Genomic DNA, 20269 nt, shown 5'->3' on the forward strand with positions numbered 1-20269 from the left:
AGAGCCAGCAAAGATATGTAAGGCATTTGCTCACAAACCTAGAGAAACATATGGAAGGTAATGTGATAGTAGTAGGAGATTTCAATACGCACCTATCATCACTGGACAGATAAACCAGACAGAAAACTAGCAAAGAAATAAGAACCCTAAATGAGAAATTAGAATATCTTGGGCTAATGGACTTTTAGAGGGCCCTCCACCCCAGAAAGCACAATACACATTCTTCTCAAGTGCATATGGAATCTTCTCTAGAATAGACCATGCCTTAGAATATAAATCTAACTTGCATAAAGTCACAAATATAAAGATTATTAGAAGTACCCTATTAGATCACTATGCAACAGAGATCAAGATTGACTGTAAAAAGAAGCTATGGAGAAAATCCAACACCTGGAGATTAAACAACTTGCTGCTCAACAACAGTTGGATCAAAAAGGAACTCAAGAAAGAAATAAAAAGATTCCTTGAGACTAACAATAATGAAGAGACAAGTTGTCAAAATCTATGGGACATAGCATAAGTAGTAGTTTGGGGAAACTCATAGTAATACAGGCCAATGTCAGGAAAGAAGAGAAGGACAAAATCAACAATTTAAAGGGACATCTTAAGGAGCTGGAAAAAGCAGCAAAGAAATCCAAACACAACCAGAAAACAAGAAATAATAAAAACCAGAGAAGAAATAAACAACATAGAAACTAAGAAAACAATACAAAAATATCAATGAGACCAGGAGTTGGTTCTTGGACAGATTAAAAAAGCTTGACAAACCAGTGGCAAGACTCACAAAAAAGAAGAAAAACACCCAAATAAATGAGATCACAAATAAAAGGGGAGAGATTACAATAAAACCCCCAAGAAATCCAACACATCATGAGGACTTATTATGAACAACTTCACTCAGTCAGGTTAGAAAACTCAGAAGAAACCAATAGATTTTTGAAAAACTATCATCTTCCAAGATTGGAAAAGGAGGATGTAGAAAGCCTAAACAGGCCTATCACATCTGAGGAATTTGAATCAGTAATTAAGAAACTCCCTAAGAACAAAAGTCCAGGTTCAGATGGTTTTGCAGGTGAATTCTATCAAACATTCCAAGAAGAATTGCTACCACTGACCCACAGGCTCTTCCAAAACATTAAAAAGACAGGAATCCTTCCTAATTCATTTTATGAGGCTAATATCACACTCATTCCCAAAGAGAGCAAAGACACTGCCAAGAAAGAAAACTACAGACCAATTTCACTAATGAACATAAATGCAAAAATCCTCAACAAAATCTTAGCAAACCGAATCCATCATGGCATCAAAAAGATTATATATATATAAACCAAGTGAGTTTCATACCAGAATACAAGGATGATTCAACATATGCAAATCAATATCATAATACACATCAACAACAAGAAAAACAAAAATCACATAATTATATCAGCCGATGCAGAGAAGGCTTTTGACAAAATACAACACCCATTCGTGATTAAAACACTCAACAAAATAGGGCTGGAAGTAACCTTCCTCTAGATTGTTACAGCCATCTATAAAAAGCCCACAGCCAACATTATCCTTAATGGTGAAAAACTGAAAGCATTTCCACTAAGGTCAGGAATGAGGCAAGGCTGTCCACTATTTTCACTTTTATTCAATATAGTTTTAGAAGTCCTAGCAATAGCAATCCGATAAGAAAAGAAATCAAAGGAACCCAAATAGGAAAAGAGGAACTCAAGCTATCTCATTTTGCAGATGATATGATGATAATATACATCAAAAGCCCCAAAGAGTCCACAGTAAAACTCCTAGAAACAATTAACCGATATAGCAAAGTAGCCGGCTTCAAAGTCCATACACAAAAGACAGTAGTGTTCCTCTATACAAAGAACAAAGCAGAAGAGAAAGAGATTAAGGAGACAATTTCATTTAAAATAGTATCCAAAAATATCAAGTTCCTAGGTATCAACCTTACAAGAAAAGTGAAGGACCTATACCATGAAAACTTCAAAAACACTCCAAAAAGAAATTGAAGAGGACTTAAGGAAATGGAAGAACATCCCATGCTCCTGGGTAGGTAGAATCAATATAGTCAAAATGACTATCTTACCTAAACTTCTATATAGATGCAATGTAATCCCTAACTAAATTCAGACATCATTTTTAAGGATTTAGAGCAATCAATTATAAAATTTATCTGGAACCACAAAAATCCCAGGCTAGCCAAGTACATACTGAAAAAACAGAAACTAGGTGGCATCTCTTTACCTAACCAGAAGCTTTACTGTAAAGCCATAGTGATCAAAACAGCCTGGTACTGGAACAAAGACAGAGTCTCAGATCAGTGGGTTACAACAGAATATCCAGAGATAAACCCCCAAATATATAGCCAACTAATATTTGACAAAGGATCCAAGAACTTAAAATGGAACAAAGACAGTCTCTTCGACAAATGGTATTGAAACAACTGTATAACCACCTATAAGAAATTAAAAATTGATCCATACCTCACACCTTACACAAAAGTCAACTCAAAATGGATTACAGACCTTGAAATCAGACCCAAATCCATAAAGTTTATTGAAAAAAAATGGCAGAACACTCGAAGCCTATATATCTAAGAAGTCTTTGAGGATAGAATGCCAATGGCAAGAACTTTAGCATCAAATCTAAATAAATTAGACTACATCAAACTAAAAAGTATCTGCATGGCCTAAGAAACCCTACTTAATACTAGAAGACAGTTAATGAAATGGGAACAAATTTTTGTACTCAACAGATCAGACAAAGGGCTGATATCTAGGATATACAATGTATTCAAAAAGGTGAGTTCCAAAAATCTAATCAAGACATAGACAAATGGGGAGAAGAAATAAATAGACACTTCTCTGAGGAAGAACAAAAGATGGTTCAGCATTCAGAAGTCTACTATGTATAAAGCATGGCCACAGCTGGTTGAGCTGTCTAGCTGGACTCATAACTTAGCAAGTAAAATTATAGGCAAAAGAAATGGGCTCAAAGAAATTCTCTCACTCTTTTTCTGTCTCTCTCTGTCTCTGTCTCTCTCTCACACTTATACACAAAAGAGAGAAAATATTGTGGATGGGATAATGAAAGTTTTATACAATGTTTTATTTCCTAGTAATATAACAATTCTCAAAACAATAAATGGGGAAATTTATTCTGTCAGTTATTCAATTTCAAAATGCAGTTCATTTTTGATGCTTTATTTAAAACCCATACGTAAAGAGATGTAAAGTTTGTCAACTCTGAAATATAAAATATTCTTTACTTTTACCTCTCTACTTCCAATTATATAACAATTACATTCTGCATTCCAGTAACCTTCTAGCCAGTTTTTAATTTATTAACTTTTTTGACTCTGGCATATTTTCTATACTTTTAGCCCCCAATTTTTTTTGTAGGAAGAGGGGTTGTTTTTATCAATACCTGAACAATGCTCAGATTTCTCATGGTTGTATATTCTATTCTAGTGAGGTTTGGGATATCATATTCAGTGCCATGGATATAATCAAAGTGAACCACACATAAAGAAAGCACTTTGTCCCTATTCAAAGCTCTCCAACCCAAGATGTTTTTAAATGAAAGGGTAATTTTTATTTTCTTGTTTAAAGCTTCAAAGTTTTTTGAATAACTAAGGTAAATTCAAAATTCTGTAGTACTATGAAACCAAAATAACTTTTTTGTCTGTTTCTTCTCACTTCACTCAGTGTTTATTTGATCATGTTATGTCTTCTCATTGACTTCTTATCATGCATTTTAAAACTGTTTAAAAATACTTTTTAAATTATGTAAACACATGTATTGTATTTAAACTTTTGGATGAAAACAGTAGAGTGCAGGAGCTGTGAAATCAATATTTGTTGGTTGAATCTTACAAGAGTAAGGTAAGGAAAGTGAGCTTCTGACTTATGGGAAAGAAAAATAAACCAGTCTTTCTGAGGTCCCATAAAATTTCCACTACTCAAAGCTGTCATTTATGCACTGAACAAATCCATTCAAACCGTGAGGTTACAACCCAATAGAATTTACTAACCATTGATTTCACATAATTGGTGTATCGCCGTAAGTCTAATTGGGGGTCCGTGGTAGGGTTTCCAGGATCTAGGTGGGTCTGTCTCACACACTATACAGTCCTCTGGGCTTTCTCTGATTGTATTAGATTTGTATTATTTTCATTTATTACTTAAACATCTCTGAAAAGGTTTCTTTTACTACTTGTAGTGCATTTCAATTTATCACTGATTTTTTCTTTCTATCTCTACCTTAAACGCTTTATTTTTTTTTATTTCTATCAATCTCCTCAGAGATCTCTACTTTCCTATTTTCAAATCATCTGTATTTACCTAAGTATTCTTCTTAAAAGGAAGTAATTTTCCATTTTTGCATTTTTTATCTTTCTTTTCATAGTTAACGGGAAGGCCTGCTAATTATGCAGCATTTTTTTCTTTTATGTTCATATATTTCTTGTTTTCTAAATCAGTACAAAGTACTAATATAATTCTTGCACTTTAGAAAATATCAAAATTTGGAAATCTTCAATGTCAGATTAAAAAAATGTACAATTTATTTGTAGAACCATGATATCTCACAGATAAATAAACTTTAAATAAAAATGAATAAGTATAAAATATATAACATGAATTTATATAATAAGCATACTTTCCATTAGCAATAATCCATTTCATTGGGTAAATGGTCATTGATAGAAATAAAAAACAAAACATAAAGAATTTAAGGTAGAGATAGAAAGAAAAAAAATCAGTGATAAATTGAAATGCACTACAAGTAGTAAAAGAAACCTTTTCAGAGATGTTTAATAAGTGAAAATAATACAAAAACAAGTTAGTTCAGTAGAAGTCATCAGACATAGCAAGAATCTGATCAGAATACTAAACTCTTATAAATGAATTTCAGTCCAAAAATCTCAGAAGGTTTTCACTGGTTCAGGACTTTCAGTGTTTAGGAAGAATGAATCTTAATTCTCAGAAAGATATCCCTTCAGATCTTCTGCTGAGTTCACTTTATGAATCATTTTTCTATGTGATGCATTATATGTTGTGTTCTATTCCAGTTCTTGTCATAGTTTTTATTTTCATAAAATAGGCAGTTGAATATTTTATATGATAAGAAAAGCAGGCTATTTATATTAGAGTTATTTCTGATCATAAAGTAGAAAAATGCTATAACAAAACTTGTGAATTTGGGGAAGATAGACTTTAAGTATGCTTGAGAATCAGTTACAGTTGTCAAGTCAATTCTTATATGTAGTCATTTTTTCATGGTCATGTTAAAATTAAGTAAAGTTTAATTATCTTATAGATAGCAATAACAAAACCAAAAAGTTTATCTTCTTGGTCTGTATTTTTACCTTATCTAAATAAATAAATAGATTTTAAAATTTAAAGTATTATAAATACTTAAGATCATTACTACTTATGAAAGGAGAAAAAGAATATATTGAACATGTAGGAGAGTTAGTGCTATAAATAAAATTTGATTTGTTAAAGCTACTTAATTGTTCTATGTCCTTTCCTTCTATCCTTATTTCATAGTAAACATTTAATTTGTGCCTTATATAATTTAAGATAGTTTTATATCATAATATGGGTCATGCCAATTTGTATTATGCTTAGTTTTATGCTTAAGAGTTTTATGCTGTAAAAAGTGTTCATGTAAAATTAATAAAGATGTTATTATAAATGTTATAGTATTCAAATATAATGATTAACATTAAAAATATGGAAAATAAAGCAGTTTGATATTTAGAAAATGGATTTGGTGAAGAGAAGAAAAATTTCTCATGATCACATGCAAGTTCTGAGATACGATTTGCGACTAGTTTTCACAGTGTTGAAAATAGAGGTCCTTAGGAACTAGAAAATGAAAGTTATGCCTTTTCTAGAATTGTCAACACAACACATAAATGTTCATCCAACATGCCTATCAGTTTCTGAAAGCAAGACAATTATAGAAAGAAGCTGTGAATAGGAAAATCATCTCTAAACCTGGGTACTGACTGCAACCTAAAATCAGTGACAATATTACAATTTTTTTTCTAGAAATAGTGTTTCCCATAGTTTCTGAACATTGACATTTCTGAAAACACATATAGCACTCACTTCCTCCTGGTGATTTACCCTATATATTCGAGTATAAGCCTAGTTTTTCAGCACAAAATTTGTGTGGAAAACCCAAAGTCAGCTTATACTTGGGTCATAGAGGTTATTTGATTCGGTGTGAGTAAAACGGAATCAAATGCACTTAGTCTCCCATCATCTATTGCCATCTGCTGGAGGGGAGGGGGCAGTGCTTCAGCTCAGTCCACAAGTTGGGCTGAGTTGAAGAGGTAGGCAGCTGAACTAAACCGTATGCCACTGAACTATTCAACCCACAAAATTCTGCACTTTGCATGAGACCGACAGCAGTGATTATAGCTGTGAACTCAGTGATAATGACAAAAGAAAACCCTCTGGGCTCAAAGACAATAGTGTGATATAGAGAAAAATACTTAATGAAGTGAATGCTTCATCAAGAATACTAACCCAGCCAGAATCTAATTCAAATTTCAAAGAATTATACACAATTTTACAGATAAAAAAACAGCTGAGGAATTTTATGGACTCAAAACCATCTTAATGAGATGAAAGAAAGGGACAACTTTAAGACAAAAGAAAATCGACAAACACACCAAATTGTCACACAAATAAGGCAAATATGCTTATAATCTCTCTCAATGTCAATGGACAAAAGGTACCAAGTACAGAGTGGCAGGGTAGATTAGAAAACTGAACCCAACATTCTGCTGCCCACAAGAAGCACATTTGAGCAGTTAGAGAAAACAAGACAAAGCGGGAGACAATTACCCAAGTAGACAACTCCCATCAAAAATGTCAGATGGACAACATAGACTTCATGCTTAAAATCATTCTTTTCAACTGGGAAGTTGGTCAATAAAAGAGCTTGAGAAGGTGGTGAAGCTTGAACATTCTAGTACCAAGGATTGTGCGATCACTCTGATGCTGACTTGGAACAGGTATTTGCTATGAGCATTGTCCTCTTTGCTTCACAACAATGCCATAAAATTCACATTAGATTTTCTATAACTTACACTAAAGAAACTGGGCTCATAAAGAAACAATAACTTACATGAACTGCAATGTTTATACTATAGATAGTGTTCTTCAAATACTACAATTTTTGTGCATACTGCTTTTGTCATATTAAGAAACTATATTTCTGCAGAATTGGTCATTTGGAAATTTGACTAAATTACTAAGACAATGAAGTCAAATATTTTGGCCACATGGTGATTATTAAATTATGTAATGCCATTTGAAGAAAAAGGTATTAAAATTTATTATGTTTTTACATTTTAATTTATAAATAAATGGCTCCAAGTAATGTTACCATACAGTTATTGGTATCTTCTCTATATTCTTGGTTTTATTCTAGTGTACACCAAAATCTATTAAATGTATCTATCTATTAAAATTTAAAGATAGACATTTCAGTTTTGGTAACTGAACACTTGGCCACTGCTCACCAATAACCTTTAAAACTGGTTATTCAGAGGCTTAATGAACAGATACAAATGTTCAATTGCTTGCCATATTAAAAGTACACATTGATAGTCTAAATCATATTAGAAATACTCATTGATAATCTAAATTATTCAACTATTTAGGAGCTTTCTTGGACATTAAGATAAAAACATCCAGACAAATGGACTGCATTTTCTCAGATCACATTTTTATTCAGCAAGCTGTCAACAGGTGAATAATGCAATTATTATCAATTATATTCTAATATTTATATAATATACTCTTCAAGACCAGTTCTACTCTTAGACAAGGACCAAAATCCCAAAGCAGAATTTGGCATGGGCTGCAGATAAAAATTTCAACACATTTGATTTATATGTAGATAACCTATACAAAATATTTTTTCTTTGATTTTAAGCCACATCTGACTAAATTCAGAGCTTAATTCTAACTTTGCACTCAGGAGTCATTTCTGCTGGGTTCAGGGGAGTATCTGGGATGCCAAGAAATGACCCAGGCAGGTTGTCAAACAAGTACCACTCATACTGCATTATCTCTCTATTCTATAAGACTTTTATTCTTTGTGTTTGTTTATTTTGGGGCCACACTGGTGACGCTCAGGGGTTACTCCTGGCTATGTGCTCAGAAATCATTCCTGGCTTGGGGACCATATGGGAGTCTGGGGATTGAACGCAGGTCTGTCCTGGGTCAGCCACGTGCAAATCAAATGCCCTATTGCTGTGCCACTCTTCTGGCCCCTAAATAAAAAACTTTTTTTAATGTTTAAAAAATGCTAGGCTTTGTCCTAGGATCGGGGCAAAAACCATGACCACCAATTACACAAGACTTATTAAAACAACAGTGATGGATCACAACTCTGAGAACCATAAAGAAAGACTTCATCCTAAGCTCCATCCTTTGACTTATGCAAATATCAAAATCTCTAGCTACAGAGGCATGATTTTTATCACCCACGAAAGGCATGATTTTATCACCCACAAAGAGCAGAAAGTTTCCAGACACCCAGAAGGACCTAGGGGAAAGTAAAAGAACATGTACGGAGCCTGTAGTTATTCCCATGACAGCATACTTCAAAGGTGGAGAAACCCTGTATCTCTTAGGCCAAGGGAATTCTCTTGCTAATCTCCTCAATATTTACTGTGCCTATGTAAGAAAAAACAAGAGAAACACAAATCAAAATTATTTTTTAGTTTTGTTATTGTTGTTGTTTTTTCCTTTTGTGCTTTGTTTTGTTTTTATTTCAGGACCGTGGTTATTGTCTGGCTGCTGTCTATATTGCTGTGGTGCTTTTTAATTTTTTTATCTTTTGTTTTATTTATTTTTTGTATTGTTTTTATGTTTTTCTTCTTTTTCCTCTTTGCTCTTAAACTGATAGATATAGCCTCTCTAGAAGGACTCCTCTCATTTTTTACTTGTTTTCTTTTTGCCCCAATTATTATTATTATTATTATTAATTATATTATTATTATTATTTTTTCTTTCTCTTTCCTTCAAACAGAACCACACAACTTGAACCATCTTATTCCACCTTACAAATAGAGGGGGAAATAATGGAGAGTAGCAAGACCAAACAGCCATAAGAACATTAAGTAGAAATTAAAAAATGATCAAACTTAAGCACCAAATCCAAAGCCAACGACAACAGTATCGATATCCAATTTACAACATACTAGACACAAAGAGGACCCCCTTTACTAGCAGCTGGGGGGGTAAAGGAGCGAGATATGGGATGCATGCTGGGAACAAGGGTGGAGGGAGGACAATATTGGTGGTGGGAATGCCCCTGATTCAATATCACTTTGTACCTAAAATATTATTGTGAAAGATTTGTAATCCACTTTGATTAAAATAATATATGTTAATAGGGGATATGCAAAGTTTATAAAAGTCATTGTAGTCAATTAAATTTATAAGATGAGTATCCGAAAGAGATGGACAGAATTTATTGTCATAGTAACAAACTTAACACTGATAAGAATATCTGATATTGACACTATGATCTTAATTTCTAGATTTCTCAGTGCTAATGTAGAACAATAAAATAAATTTCTCTTTGGTTCAGGAATCTGTGCACTACTAAATAACAGTTTGATTAAAAAACAAATGATATATTAGAGACAGAAGAAGTGACTTTCACACAACAATTAAGAAACATTGCCCTCTTCGCTTGACTTTCTGTCAATAAAGCTTTCTGGCCAATTATATTTCACCTAAGTCTTTTGTAAAGCTGTTTAACCAATGGCTCATTTAATGTTGTGTAAGAGTTATGTCTTTTATGCTGTCAGTTGTTGACTCTGTAAGCTATTAAAAAAAAGTTAAACATCCAAAAAGACTAAAATTCTTCAAAAATAGCTAGCTCTGCTTTCTTGCTTTCTCTTTTCTTTCTTTCCTTTTTCTTTCTTTCTTTCTTTCTTTCTTTCTTTCTTTCTTTCTTTCTTTCTTTCTTTCTTTCTTTCTTTCTTTCTTTCTTTCTTTCTTTCTTTCTTTCTTTCTTTCTTTCTTTCTTTCTTTCTTTCTTTCTTTCTTTCTTTCTTTCTTTCTTTCTTTCTTTCTTTCTTTCTTTCTTTCTTTCTTTCTTTCTTTCTTTCTTTCTTTCTCTTTCTATTTTTTTGAGAGTTACACCAAGCAGTGCTCAGCTCTTATTTCTGGTACCCAGAAATCATCTATGGCAGAGTTAAGGGTGCCATATGTTTGGGTTTGAATAAGGCTCAGTCGCATGCAAAACAAGTGCCCTATTTTTCTGTCTATATTGCCTCTTTTCAAAATATCACTTTTTCATTTTGTTTTGTTTGCGTTGCCTTTTTTTTTTTTTTTTGAGTTTTTGGGCCACACCTGGCGGTGCTCAGGAGTAACTCCTGGCTGTCTGCTCAGAAATAGCTCCTGGTATGCAAGGGAGACCATATGGGACATCGGGATTCGAACCAACCACCTTTGGTCCTGAATCGGCTGCTTGCAAGGCAAACGCTGTTGTGCTTCTCTCCGAGCCCTGTTTGCTTTGTTTTTAAAGGAGGTGCTGTCATACTAGTAACACTCAAGGCTTACTCTTGACTTTGTAGTAAAAATCACTCCTGACATAGCTCAGGGGATCATAAGTGAAAGTCAAATGTACTACCTGGTCTACATTTTTTTTCCAGCCCTAAAATCTCTTTGGTTACACATTTTAATGATTTATCTTAAGAAATTATCTTCTTTGATTAAACATCTATGTATGCATTCATTTAATTAACTGTAACACTGTTATTGTGATGCTACTTTATTTCAAACTATCTCTGAAAAAAATTGTATTTTAAGATCTAAATGATCTAAATAGTTTCCTGAAGTAATGTAGCTCACCTTGATCCAAAGATTATTTTTTGAGGCACATATGTAATAACTAATCCTTTCTTAGTTTGTTTATTTGTTTATTTATTTATTTATTTATTTTGCTTTTTGGGTCCCACCTAGTGAGCTCAGGAGTTACTCCTGGCTATGCTCTCAAAAATCACTCTTGGCTTGGGGGACCATATGGGACGCTGGGGAATTGAACAGCAGTCTGTCCTAGGTTAACTCATGCAAGGCAAATGCCCTGTAGCTTGTGCCATAGTATAGTTTTCTTTCTACTGGCTTCAAAAATGTAATTCAAAAGCTTGTAATAATATTAGGATATTGAAAGAAAATATATGGCATTACTTAAAATCTAGTCATATTATAACCCACTGTTATCCTGACTGGCTAATCATAAAATCCCATCTAGTGTTTATAAATTAAATAGTTTCCATTCATAAAATGTCAAAAGTATTAATAATTTAAAATTTTACTTGGAAATTTCCCCATAATTAATTTGAGAAGTATAATTTTTATTATTTAAAAATTTATAAATTTTATAAATAAGATTTATAAATCTTATCTTTAAAATATGAGGGAAAATGTATTACCATGTACTAGCACACTGGCAGTGATGGCTAACCTTTTTGAGCCCGAGTGTCCAAACTGCCGCACAATGCCCAGTCTTTCCAATGGCCAGTCCGGATCTGTTGCCAGGTAAGCTGCAAAGCAGACACCAGCACACTCGCTTCCTGCTGCTCCGCATATCTTAATTGAGGACCTTCCCGCGTACCAGCTGTGAGGCCTTCGAGTGCCACCGCTGGCACACTTGCCATAGGTTCACCATCGAGGTATTCCCACTGTCTGAACCGTTGCAACTACTCTCCTCCTTCTATACATTTTTCTCGAAAATTATATAGTTAAAATATATATATAGTTTACTCTAAGGCACAAACCATTTTGCTCCAGTTCTTTTGTTTTATTCTGTGCTGCCTCAAAGAGGTTTTATGCTGGCCTGGAGAGATAGCACAGTGGCGTTTGCCTTGCAAGCAGCCTATCCAGGACCTAAGGTGGTTGGTTCAAATCCCGGTGTCCCATATGGTCCCCTGTGCCTGCCAGGAGCTATTTCTGAGCAGACAGACAGGAGTAACTCCTGAGCACTGCCGGGTATGGCCCAAAAACCAAAAAAAAAAAAAAAAAGACTTTTATGCACTTCACTGTCCTTTTGTTGATCTAACTGGACACAAGCTATTTGCTATTTGCATCTATTTACTATTTACCAGATGCTATGTACTTTGCTAATATAATTATTTCTTTTGTGCCTTTCATCAACAGTATTTTGAAAAGTATGATGAAACATCAGTTAGTCACTCTAAATTTAAAGTAAATGACATATCAAGGGCTTTCACTTAGGCTACCTCTTAATCTCATGATTGTGATATGTTATCTAACATTGTGATAGCTATTTTATGTTCCAACAAACTTTCAAGGTCAAGAGGAAAATAATAGACCTTCAACACATCACCCCAAATTATTTTTCAATTATTTGTCCCTATAACTTAAGGTCAAATTCTAATTTCTTATGATTTATAAGTTAGTGATGTATTAATCTTATTTCCTCAAATAGGAATACTCTTTGTCTTAAGCAATGAAGTGTTGCTCTTTGTAAATCCTTTATAAATTTTGATTACATGACAAAAACTTGATTATGTGAATTCCTCACTGACATAATTAAAAACAATTTAGATAGTGTATCACATAAGATCTAAAAAGGTCAATCTAAAATGTCAATTTAACAAGCCTACATTTTAATAAGTAATTAATGCGAATGGGCATTTATTGCTTCACAGTTTGATTTTTAACTTGCATTTATAAAAAATCCATTGGGCATGTTAGCTACAAATTTACTCATTTAATCACTTGAAATATTATATTTTACTGAATAAAATAATGGAATTCAGAACTCTTCAAGGAACCCAGGTAAAAATTGTTTATTTAAAAATTCTTTAAAATTCAAAGAAAGGCCTAGATATGTTGCTCAATGGTAGAACAAATAACTTGTACGTATGAGGCCTTGTGATAAATCTGTGCCAATACACAATAAATGATAAATAGATATGACTTTATATGAGTCATATTTGATCTTCATTAAAATGATGAAAAATTCTTTATATACATATAGTAACTTATCTAGATATTATCAGTCTGAGAAGAGAGAAAATTATTCATTATCTTAATGACAGCAAACTGATGTAACAATTTTTTTTATTTTGGAGAATTGTATGGTGCAAATTAGAGATCATTTATGTTTGTTTCAGGTTTTTTTTTAATTTAGAGGGAAATTTAATTTTAATAACCTATTTTCTATCTTCTTGATCTATATGAAGACATTAAATTTTATTTTCAAAATTTGTCTGGCCAAACTTTTAAAGGCTGGATATATCTCTTTACAAATAGTTAAATTAGGAGCTGGAACAGTGGCGCAAATGGTAAGGCATTTACCTTGCACAAGGCTGACCTAGGATGGATTGTGGTTCAATCTCCCAGCATCCCATATGGTCCCCAAGCCAGAAGCGATTTCTGAATGCTTAGCCAGGAGTAACCCATGATCATCACCAGGTGTAGCCCCAAAAGCAAAACAAAAAAAATTAAAATAAATAAAAAATAGTTAAATTAATAATAGCTATAGCTTTCAAAATACTCACACTTATTAGATGTCAATTCATGAAATTTAAGATTAATCATTTAACCCTTCTACAAAAAAATCATGTATATTGTGATGCATAATTAAAATTAGGTAGCATTTAAAAATTTTACTAGGTTGAAAGATTTAAAAACTAGAAACATTTCTCAAAAGAAAACTTATAAGGGTTTAAAAGTGGCAAACTTTTTCTTCAAAAAGCAAGTTAATTTTGAATCATTTCCTTAAGCCTATAAGTTACCATTTTGTTCTCCATGCTCAAAGTTCAAATGATTAAATGATGGTTATTAATTATGTATGTTTATGACTAGTTACTGAATGGCACCAATTAAATTATCTTGAAAAGTGAAATCAGGCACTCTCCAAACTAGTGGAAGCAGAGGTAAACAAATGGGACTATATTAAGCTGAGAATCTTCTACACCTCAAAGGAAATGGTGCCTATAATACAATAGCCACTCACAGAATGGGAGAAATTATTCACCCAATACCTAGTAAATAAGGGGCTAATATCAAACATATAGAAGATACTGACAGAACTTAACAAGAAAAATATTATCTAACTCTATAAAAATGGGGAGAAGAAATGTACAGACATTTCCTTAAAGAAGAAATACAAATAGTCAAAAGGCACATGATCACTAATCATTAGGAAGATACAAATGAAAACAACTGTGAGGTACCATCTCATGCCACAGAGATTGGCGCATACCACAAAGCACAAGAACAATCAGTACTGGCTGGGATGTGGAGAGAAAGAAGCTCTCATTCACTATTGGTGGAAATGTCATCTAGTCTAGCCCTTATGAAAAACAATATGGAGATACCTCAAAAATATGGAAATACTACTCCTAGAGATATACCCTAGGAACACAAAATACAATGCAAAAATCCCTTCCTCACACCTATATTTATTGCAGCACTATTTACAATAACCAGACTCTGGAAACAACCAAGATGCCCTTCAACAGTTGAATGTCTATAGAAACTGTGGTACATATACACAATGGAATATTATGCAGCCATCTGGAGAGATGAAGTCATGAAATTTTCCTATACATGGATGTGCATGGAATCTATTATGCTGAGTGAAATAAGTCAGAGGGAGAGAGACAGACACAGAATAGTCTCACTGGTCTATGGGCTTAAAGAAAAATAAAAGACATTATTGTAATATTGCCAGAGACAATAGAGATGAGGGCTGGAAGGACCAGCTCACTATATGAAGTTCACCTCAAAGAGTGGTCAGTGCAGTTAGGGAAATAACTACACTGACAACTATGGTGACAATGCCAATGAATAAGATAAGTAGAATCCCTGTCTTGAATAAAGGTGAGGGTGGAGGAGGTAGATTGGGGACATTCGTGATGGGAATGTTGTGCTGGTGAAGGGAGGTGTTCTTTTTATGACTGACCCAACTAAATCATGTGCTTAAATAAAGATAATATTTTAAAAATACATTCAAGAAAACACACTGTGATGTTGGCTTTCATGATTTCTTCTGGGATTTCATTCTAATGGCAAACACAAATGCATATATATATATATATATATACATATATATATGATTTTATCAAACAAAGAAAAAAGTCAAATGAAGCTGAATACATGGAATATAGCAGAAATCTAAGAAAAGAAGAAAATCTGGTTTCCACAATTAAACAAACTTTTGCAATAGTGCTAGGTTATTATATTATGGTGGGGGGAATCAATTTTAAGCTTTCTTCAACCTTTACCTAAATTAAATGAACAAAAAACTTATTTCACAAAAATAGCTTGTTTCCTTCTGAACGTTTATATATTGGACTACAGAGTTGTTCTCCAATTAGAATATTGTTAACCTATCAGGCCATTTGTTGTTTAAAAATGCCAACTATCTCCTGGCTTGTTCCTGTAAAGGAAACAAATACTCATTTGATTTCCACCTATAAGAAACTAGAGTTGAGTCTGCCCTTGACAAGTATGACTATGCTCTTACCCTCCCTGCACCAGTCCCATGAGCGGCGCTTTACTGAACAGCCCTGGAATCTGTGCTTCCTCCTCAGACCCAGCCCCCAGTAACTTTCAACAAAACCATTACATGAGATCTGAAGCCAGAAGGTTGGGAAGAAAACCAACAAGTAATGAACAAGAGAACGAGAGAGAGAGAGGAAGAGAGAGACAGAGATAGGTTCAAAGAAAAGAGGGAGAGAGAGAGAGAGAGAGAGAGAGAGAGAGAGAGAGAGAGAGAGAGAGAGAGATACAGAAACAGAGAGGAAGAGAGAAACAGAGAGGAAGAGAGAAACAGAGAGACAGAAACAGAGAGGGAGAGAGACAGAAACAGAGAGGGAGAGATGAGGGAGAGAGGAGGGAAAGAGGGGGTGAGAGAGGAAGAGAGAGAGAGGGAGAGAGAGACAGAAACAGGGAGAGAGGTAGAGAGGGGTGAGAGAGGGGTGGAGAGAGAAAGAGAGGGAGAGAGAGAGAAGAAAGGAGGAGGGATGGAGGGATGGAGGGAGGGAGGAAGCGACTGTTAACCCGAATCTACAAGTAAGTGAGAGATTTGTGGGTTTTCTTTCCCGAGGAGGGAGGCAGCCACGCACGCACCGACCATCAGCATCAAGAGGTAGAGAGAGTGAAAGGGCTCAACGTACACACACCCCGCTCCATACCGGGGACGAGTCTCCCAGCTGCGGCTTGTGCTGCCGGAGGGCCAGACTAAAGCTGACCGCCCCCACGGCCACGCTGGACACCCCCAGCCCTATCTCCAGCACGGACAGCACCAGGAGGCTCCCAATGATCTGGCCGCTGGTGCACATCCTTCCTCGGGCATCATTCCTTCCAGCTCAGAGCGGGAAGCCAAGCATCCACCTTCTCTGCTCCAGTCTCCTTCTTCTCGTCTCCGCCCCCGCTTAGACCCCAAAACTTTTCTTCTTTCTTCACCAGGGAAACAACATCCACCAAGGCTGCCTTTGCAGGACCGCAGCCTCTCTTCCCAGAGTCGGCCAGAAGCAAAAATCAAAAATGAAAAAGAGCAGCTCCACCTCCTTGCGCATTCAGACAAGGATCCGAGAAAGGTTTTCCAGGTTTGGGGGGTTGCAGTCCTCAAGGGTATTTTCGTTGGGAGTCTAAATAAAGGTTGGAGGCTCCGAGCCAGGCGCTGTCCAGAGTGCTGCCCGGTGCTATCTCCCCGGGCAAATCCTGCCCGCTCCTTTGCTCTTTGCCTCCCCCACTCTCTCAGCCCTGCAAAGCAAATTTGCAGAGATCTCCAGCTGAACTGCTCAGAGCATCCTTCTCACCCTTGACTCCGAGTCTCCTCTCCTTTGTTTTCCTGCCAGCACCCAATGCTTCTGTGAGTCCCCGGATCCCCTGGGCAGAGCAGCGACTGATATTCAGCACCACGCTCGCTCTTGGAGTGGCTGTGTCGCCAGCAAAGGCGACCTTGTCTGATGGCCTCTTTCTTTCCGTCTGGGTTTCATCTCCTTTGCTGTCGTCCTCCCACCCCCCCCTCCTTCATCTGATTCTCTCTCATTGCAGTGACCTCATTGGGTTTTCAAGAGGTTGATGGAGGAGGGAAAAGCTGGATCTATTTGTGAGTCTAGTCCCAATATTCTGAGCTGGCCTCTGAGTGGCCCCTGCCTAAAGACCCTGATAACAGTGAGTCTGGGGTTCGAAGGGTCCCTGACTCTTAATCTTCCTCATTTGCTCTCTCCTGGGCTTCTGTCCAGTTGGCAGGGTAAGTGATGGATGCTATGTCAAAGCAGGTTCCTTCGGTGGAACTTTGGTCTAGGCAGGGTAGGTGAATAATGGGCAAAGAAAGGCAGAGAATGCAGAATGGAGAGCTGATAAATACTAAATCCTAAATCCCAAGTCATATTAGGACTCTAGTGAATTCAGAAGCTGCATCCTAAAGTGAGGGCCCACGTCAAATAACTCCTCCTAGAGGAGCCAAGAACTTATAAGGAGCTCCAAAGGAGTTTCCACAAGCAGCTTTGTCATCTGCTAGGAACCTTGATCAGAGGTGGGAGGGGGCCATAAGCTAGACCTGTGCCTGCACTGGAAGTGGGGTCCCCACAGGAAGAACAGGGGATCCTTATCATCTAGTATCAAGCACTGCTGAGATTTCTGGGATGATGCTTCACCAGACAGAGCAGGACTGCTTCTGCATGTTCACACGTAAATTCAAGATATATACGCACTATTGTCTCACACTGAAAATCTAACTCTGTCTCACCTTATGCCTCTTTCTTAAATGGTTTCCCTCCTAAACATCATTAGGGCAGAAGATAAGCTTGTTGTGGGCGCATGCTAGTATTGTGATCTTTGATACACATGGATTTTAAAGTCTTAATATTCATGCAAGGAATGGATCAGGATAGCAAGACATGTTGACATATGAAAAGGAGATTTCACAATATTGGCACTGTTCTCATTAGAGACATTTTTTCAAGAAATGCCCAATATTGAGGCAAGAATGAGTGACATAAAATCTAGACCATAAGTTGTTGCTAGTTTCTGATTCCTTACATTGAATTCAGACCCTTTTTTTTGTAGTTTAAATTCAATTCTATGCTATAATTTACTTTCCTTATGGTATTTTTGATTCAATTATCTTTCAGTGCAAATTTATTTTACTCAAAAATAGAAAGACAAAGAAAGAATGATAAAAAGGATGACAAATTATTGTCCTTAAACAATCTTTAGTTATTGTACTATTTGGAGAGCAACTCACTTATGGTAAATAATTAGTAGATTTGTTTTTTTTTCCTGGAAAGTTGTACACCAAAAAGCTAATTTTCTGACGCTGGATCAATCTGGACTACAAATGATACTTTGTGCACAGCCAGAATTGGTCCCCGAGTTTAAAGCTGAAGTTAACCTTGAGTACAACTGGTTGTAAAACAAATCAATGTAAAACCAAAAACTAAAACTAAAACCAAACTAAACCTGATTCAAAAAGAGCCAGCTAATTTTTTATGTTTTTTTTTTAATGTAGGCATATCCGGTGGAGCTCAGAGATTAGTTTCATCCTCTGTGCTCAAGGATCACTCTTTCAAATGCTTGGGGGGACCATAAGTGATGACATGTTATTTGTGATCTCGGTTAGATGTGTTTAAGGCAAATTTTTCCCCCACTGTACTATTCCGATAGCCCAAAAGTCAGCTAATTTACAAGTCTCTCAGATACTTTTTAAAATAAAGCAAATATTTTTTAAATCAAATCTTTGAAAACAAATACATATACATGACAATATATTTGTAGTCATAATGAAGTCATATGGAAATAGAGGAAAATGTAATTCGGGAATATAGTAATGCTTAGTATGCCTGAGAGCCTGGATTTTAGGCAACATAATAAAGAATAACACTAGGAGGGGAGTTTTATGAGATAGCTCAAGAAGCTGGAACACATGCTTATGGCCCTAACTTTGATCCTAAGCACAACCTTGTATAGTTGTGTTGGGAGGCTGGGCTAGAAAAGTGTCATATCACCTGACCTTATCATTTAACTTTCATGCTCAAACTACTGGTGAGTAAAAATGGAACTAACCTCCAGGTCCTGAGCACTAAATCCCATATTACCCCCTAAAGCCAATTGGGGGCACACTGTAAAACTCAGTGGAAAAACACATTCTTTATTTAAATGAACCCCTGGGTTTGATGCCTAGAACTAACTGGTCAAAAAAATCATCAATGGTAAACTAACTTTAAGTTTTACTTCAGTCATAATTTAAAAAAATTAATACATTCCCATTAGAAGGGGAATAACAAATCATGTTAATTATAAAACAGTGTGCCATGGCTATACATATAGTACAGCAGGTATAGTTTGCTCTGAATGTAACCAACATCAGGTTTGAAATCTGGCATCTTATCTGGTTCCACAAGCACTGCCAGGTGCACACAACCACTGCACTTGAGTGTAGGCCCAAGAGTAACCCTTGAACATAGCCAAGTATGGTCCCCAAATAAAGTAAAACATAGATTGGTTAATGCAGAGATTTAGGAGAGAAGATAGTTTCTAGAGAGAAAATTTAATTCTATGGAGAATAGAAGATATCTGTAACAATAGTTGAATGTCAGACTTCTACATTTTAATTTTCTAGAATTAATATTTTAAGTGCTATGATTTATTCATTATTTCTTCTTATTAATTTATTTTGATTTGGGGGAACAGAATCATTGATGATAGGGACTACCTGTTTTGGGGGTTTCTCCTAGCAGTATTCAAGGTACTCAAAATACTGAAGGTACTCAAAGTTGTACAGGGTTTAAACCTGGACCTCAAATATGCAAAACAGGTACATGTTTTGAACTATTTTAATAAGAAATATTTAGTACTCTTTTTTTTGTAGGTTTAGAAATTTACCTAGTATTTAAAGTACTAGGTCAATTTTTAGACAGTGAAAGCAAAAATGAAAATAATATGTTAGGTCACTTTTCTTTATTACCTTTGTATATTTCTTTTTTGTTTTGTTTTGTGTTTATTTTTGGCAGTACTCAGGGGTTACTCCTGGCTCTATGCTCAGAAGGCACTCCTGGCATACTCGGAGGACCATATGGAATGCTGGGATTCGAACCACCAACTTTCTGCATGAAAGGCAAACGCCTTACCTCCATGCTATCTCTCCTGCCCCATGTTTCTGTATTTTTACAGAAATTTTAAGGGAGGTTCTGACTATTGAAATTGACTCTCCGTTACTCATCGATCTTTGGAAT

General features: G+C 35.5%; 1 protein-coding gene across 2 annotated transcripts in view; it reads right to left on the minus strand.

The window, feature by feature from the left end:
* Window positions 1-16999, minus strand: part of TMEM196 (transmembrane protein 196) — a 62777-nt gene extending 45778 nt beyond the window's left edge. For both annotated transcript variants that reach the window (XM_049785716.1, XM_049785715.1), the window contains exon 1: window positions 16205-16999. In XM_049785716.1, the coding sequence (XP_049641673.1) occupies window positions 16205-16369 (165 nt within the window). In that variant the 5' untranslated portion in view covers window positions 16370-16999. The remainder of the gene's footprint in view (window positions 1-16204) is intronic.
* Window positions 17000-20269: the final 3270 nt, after the last annotated feature.

The sequence above is a fragment of the Suncus etruscus genome, chromosome 13, assembly GCF_024139225.1.
Source record: "Suncus etruscus isolate mSunEtr1 chromosome 13, mSunEtr1.pri.cur, whole genome shotgun sequence".
NCBI lineage: Eukaryota > Metazoa > Chordata > Mammalia > Eulipotyphla > Soricidae > Suncus > Suncus etruscus.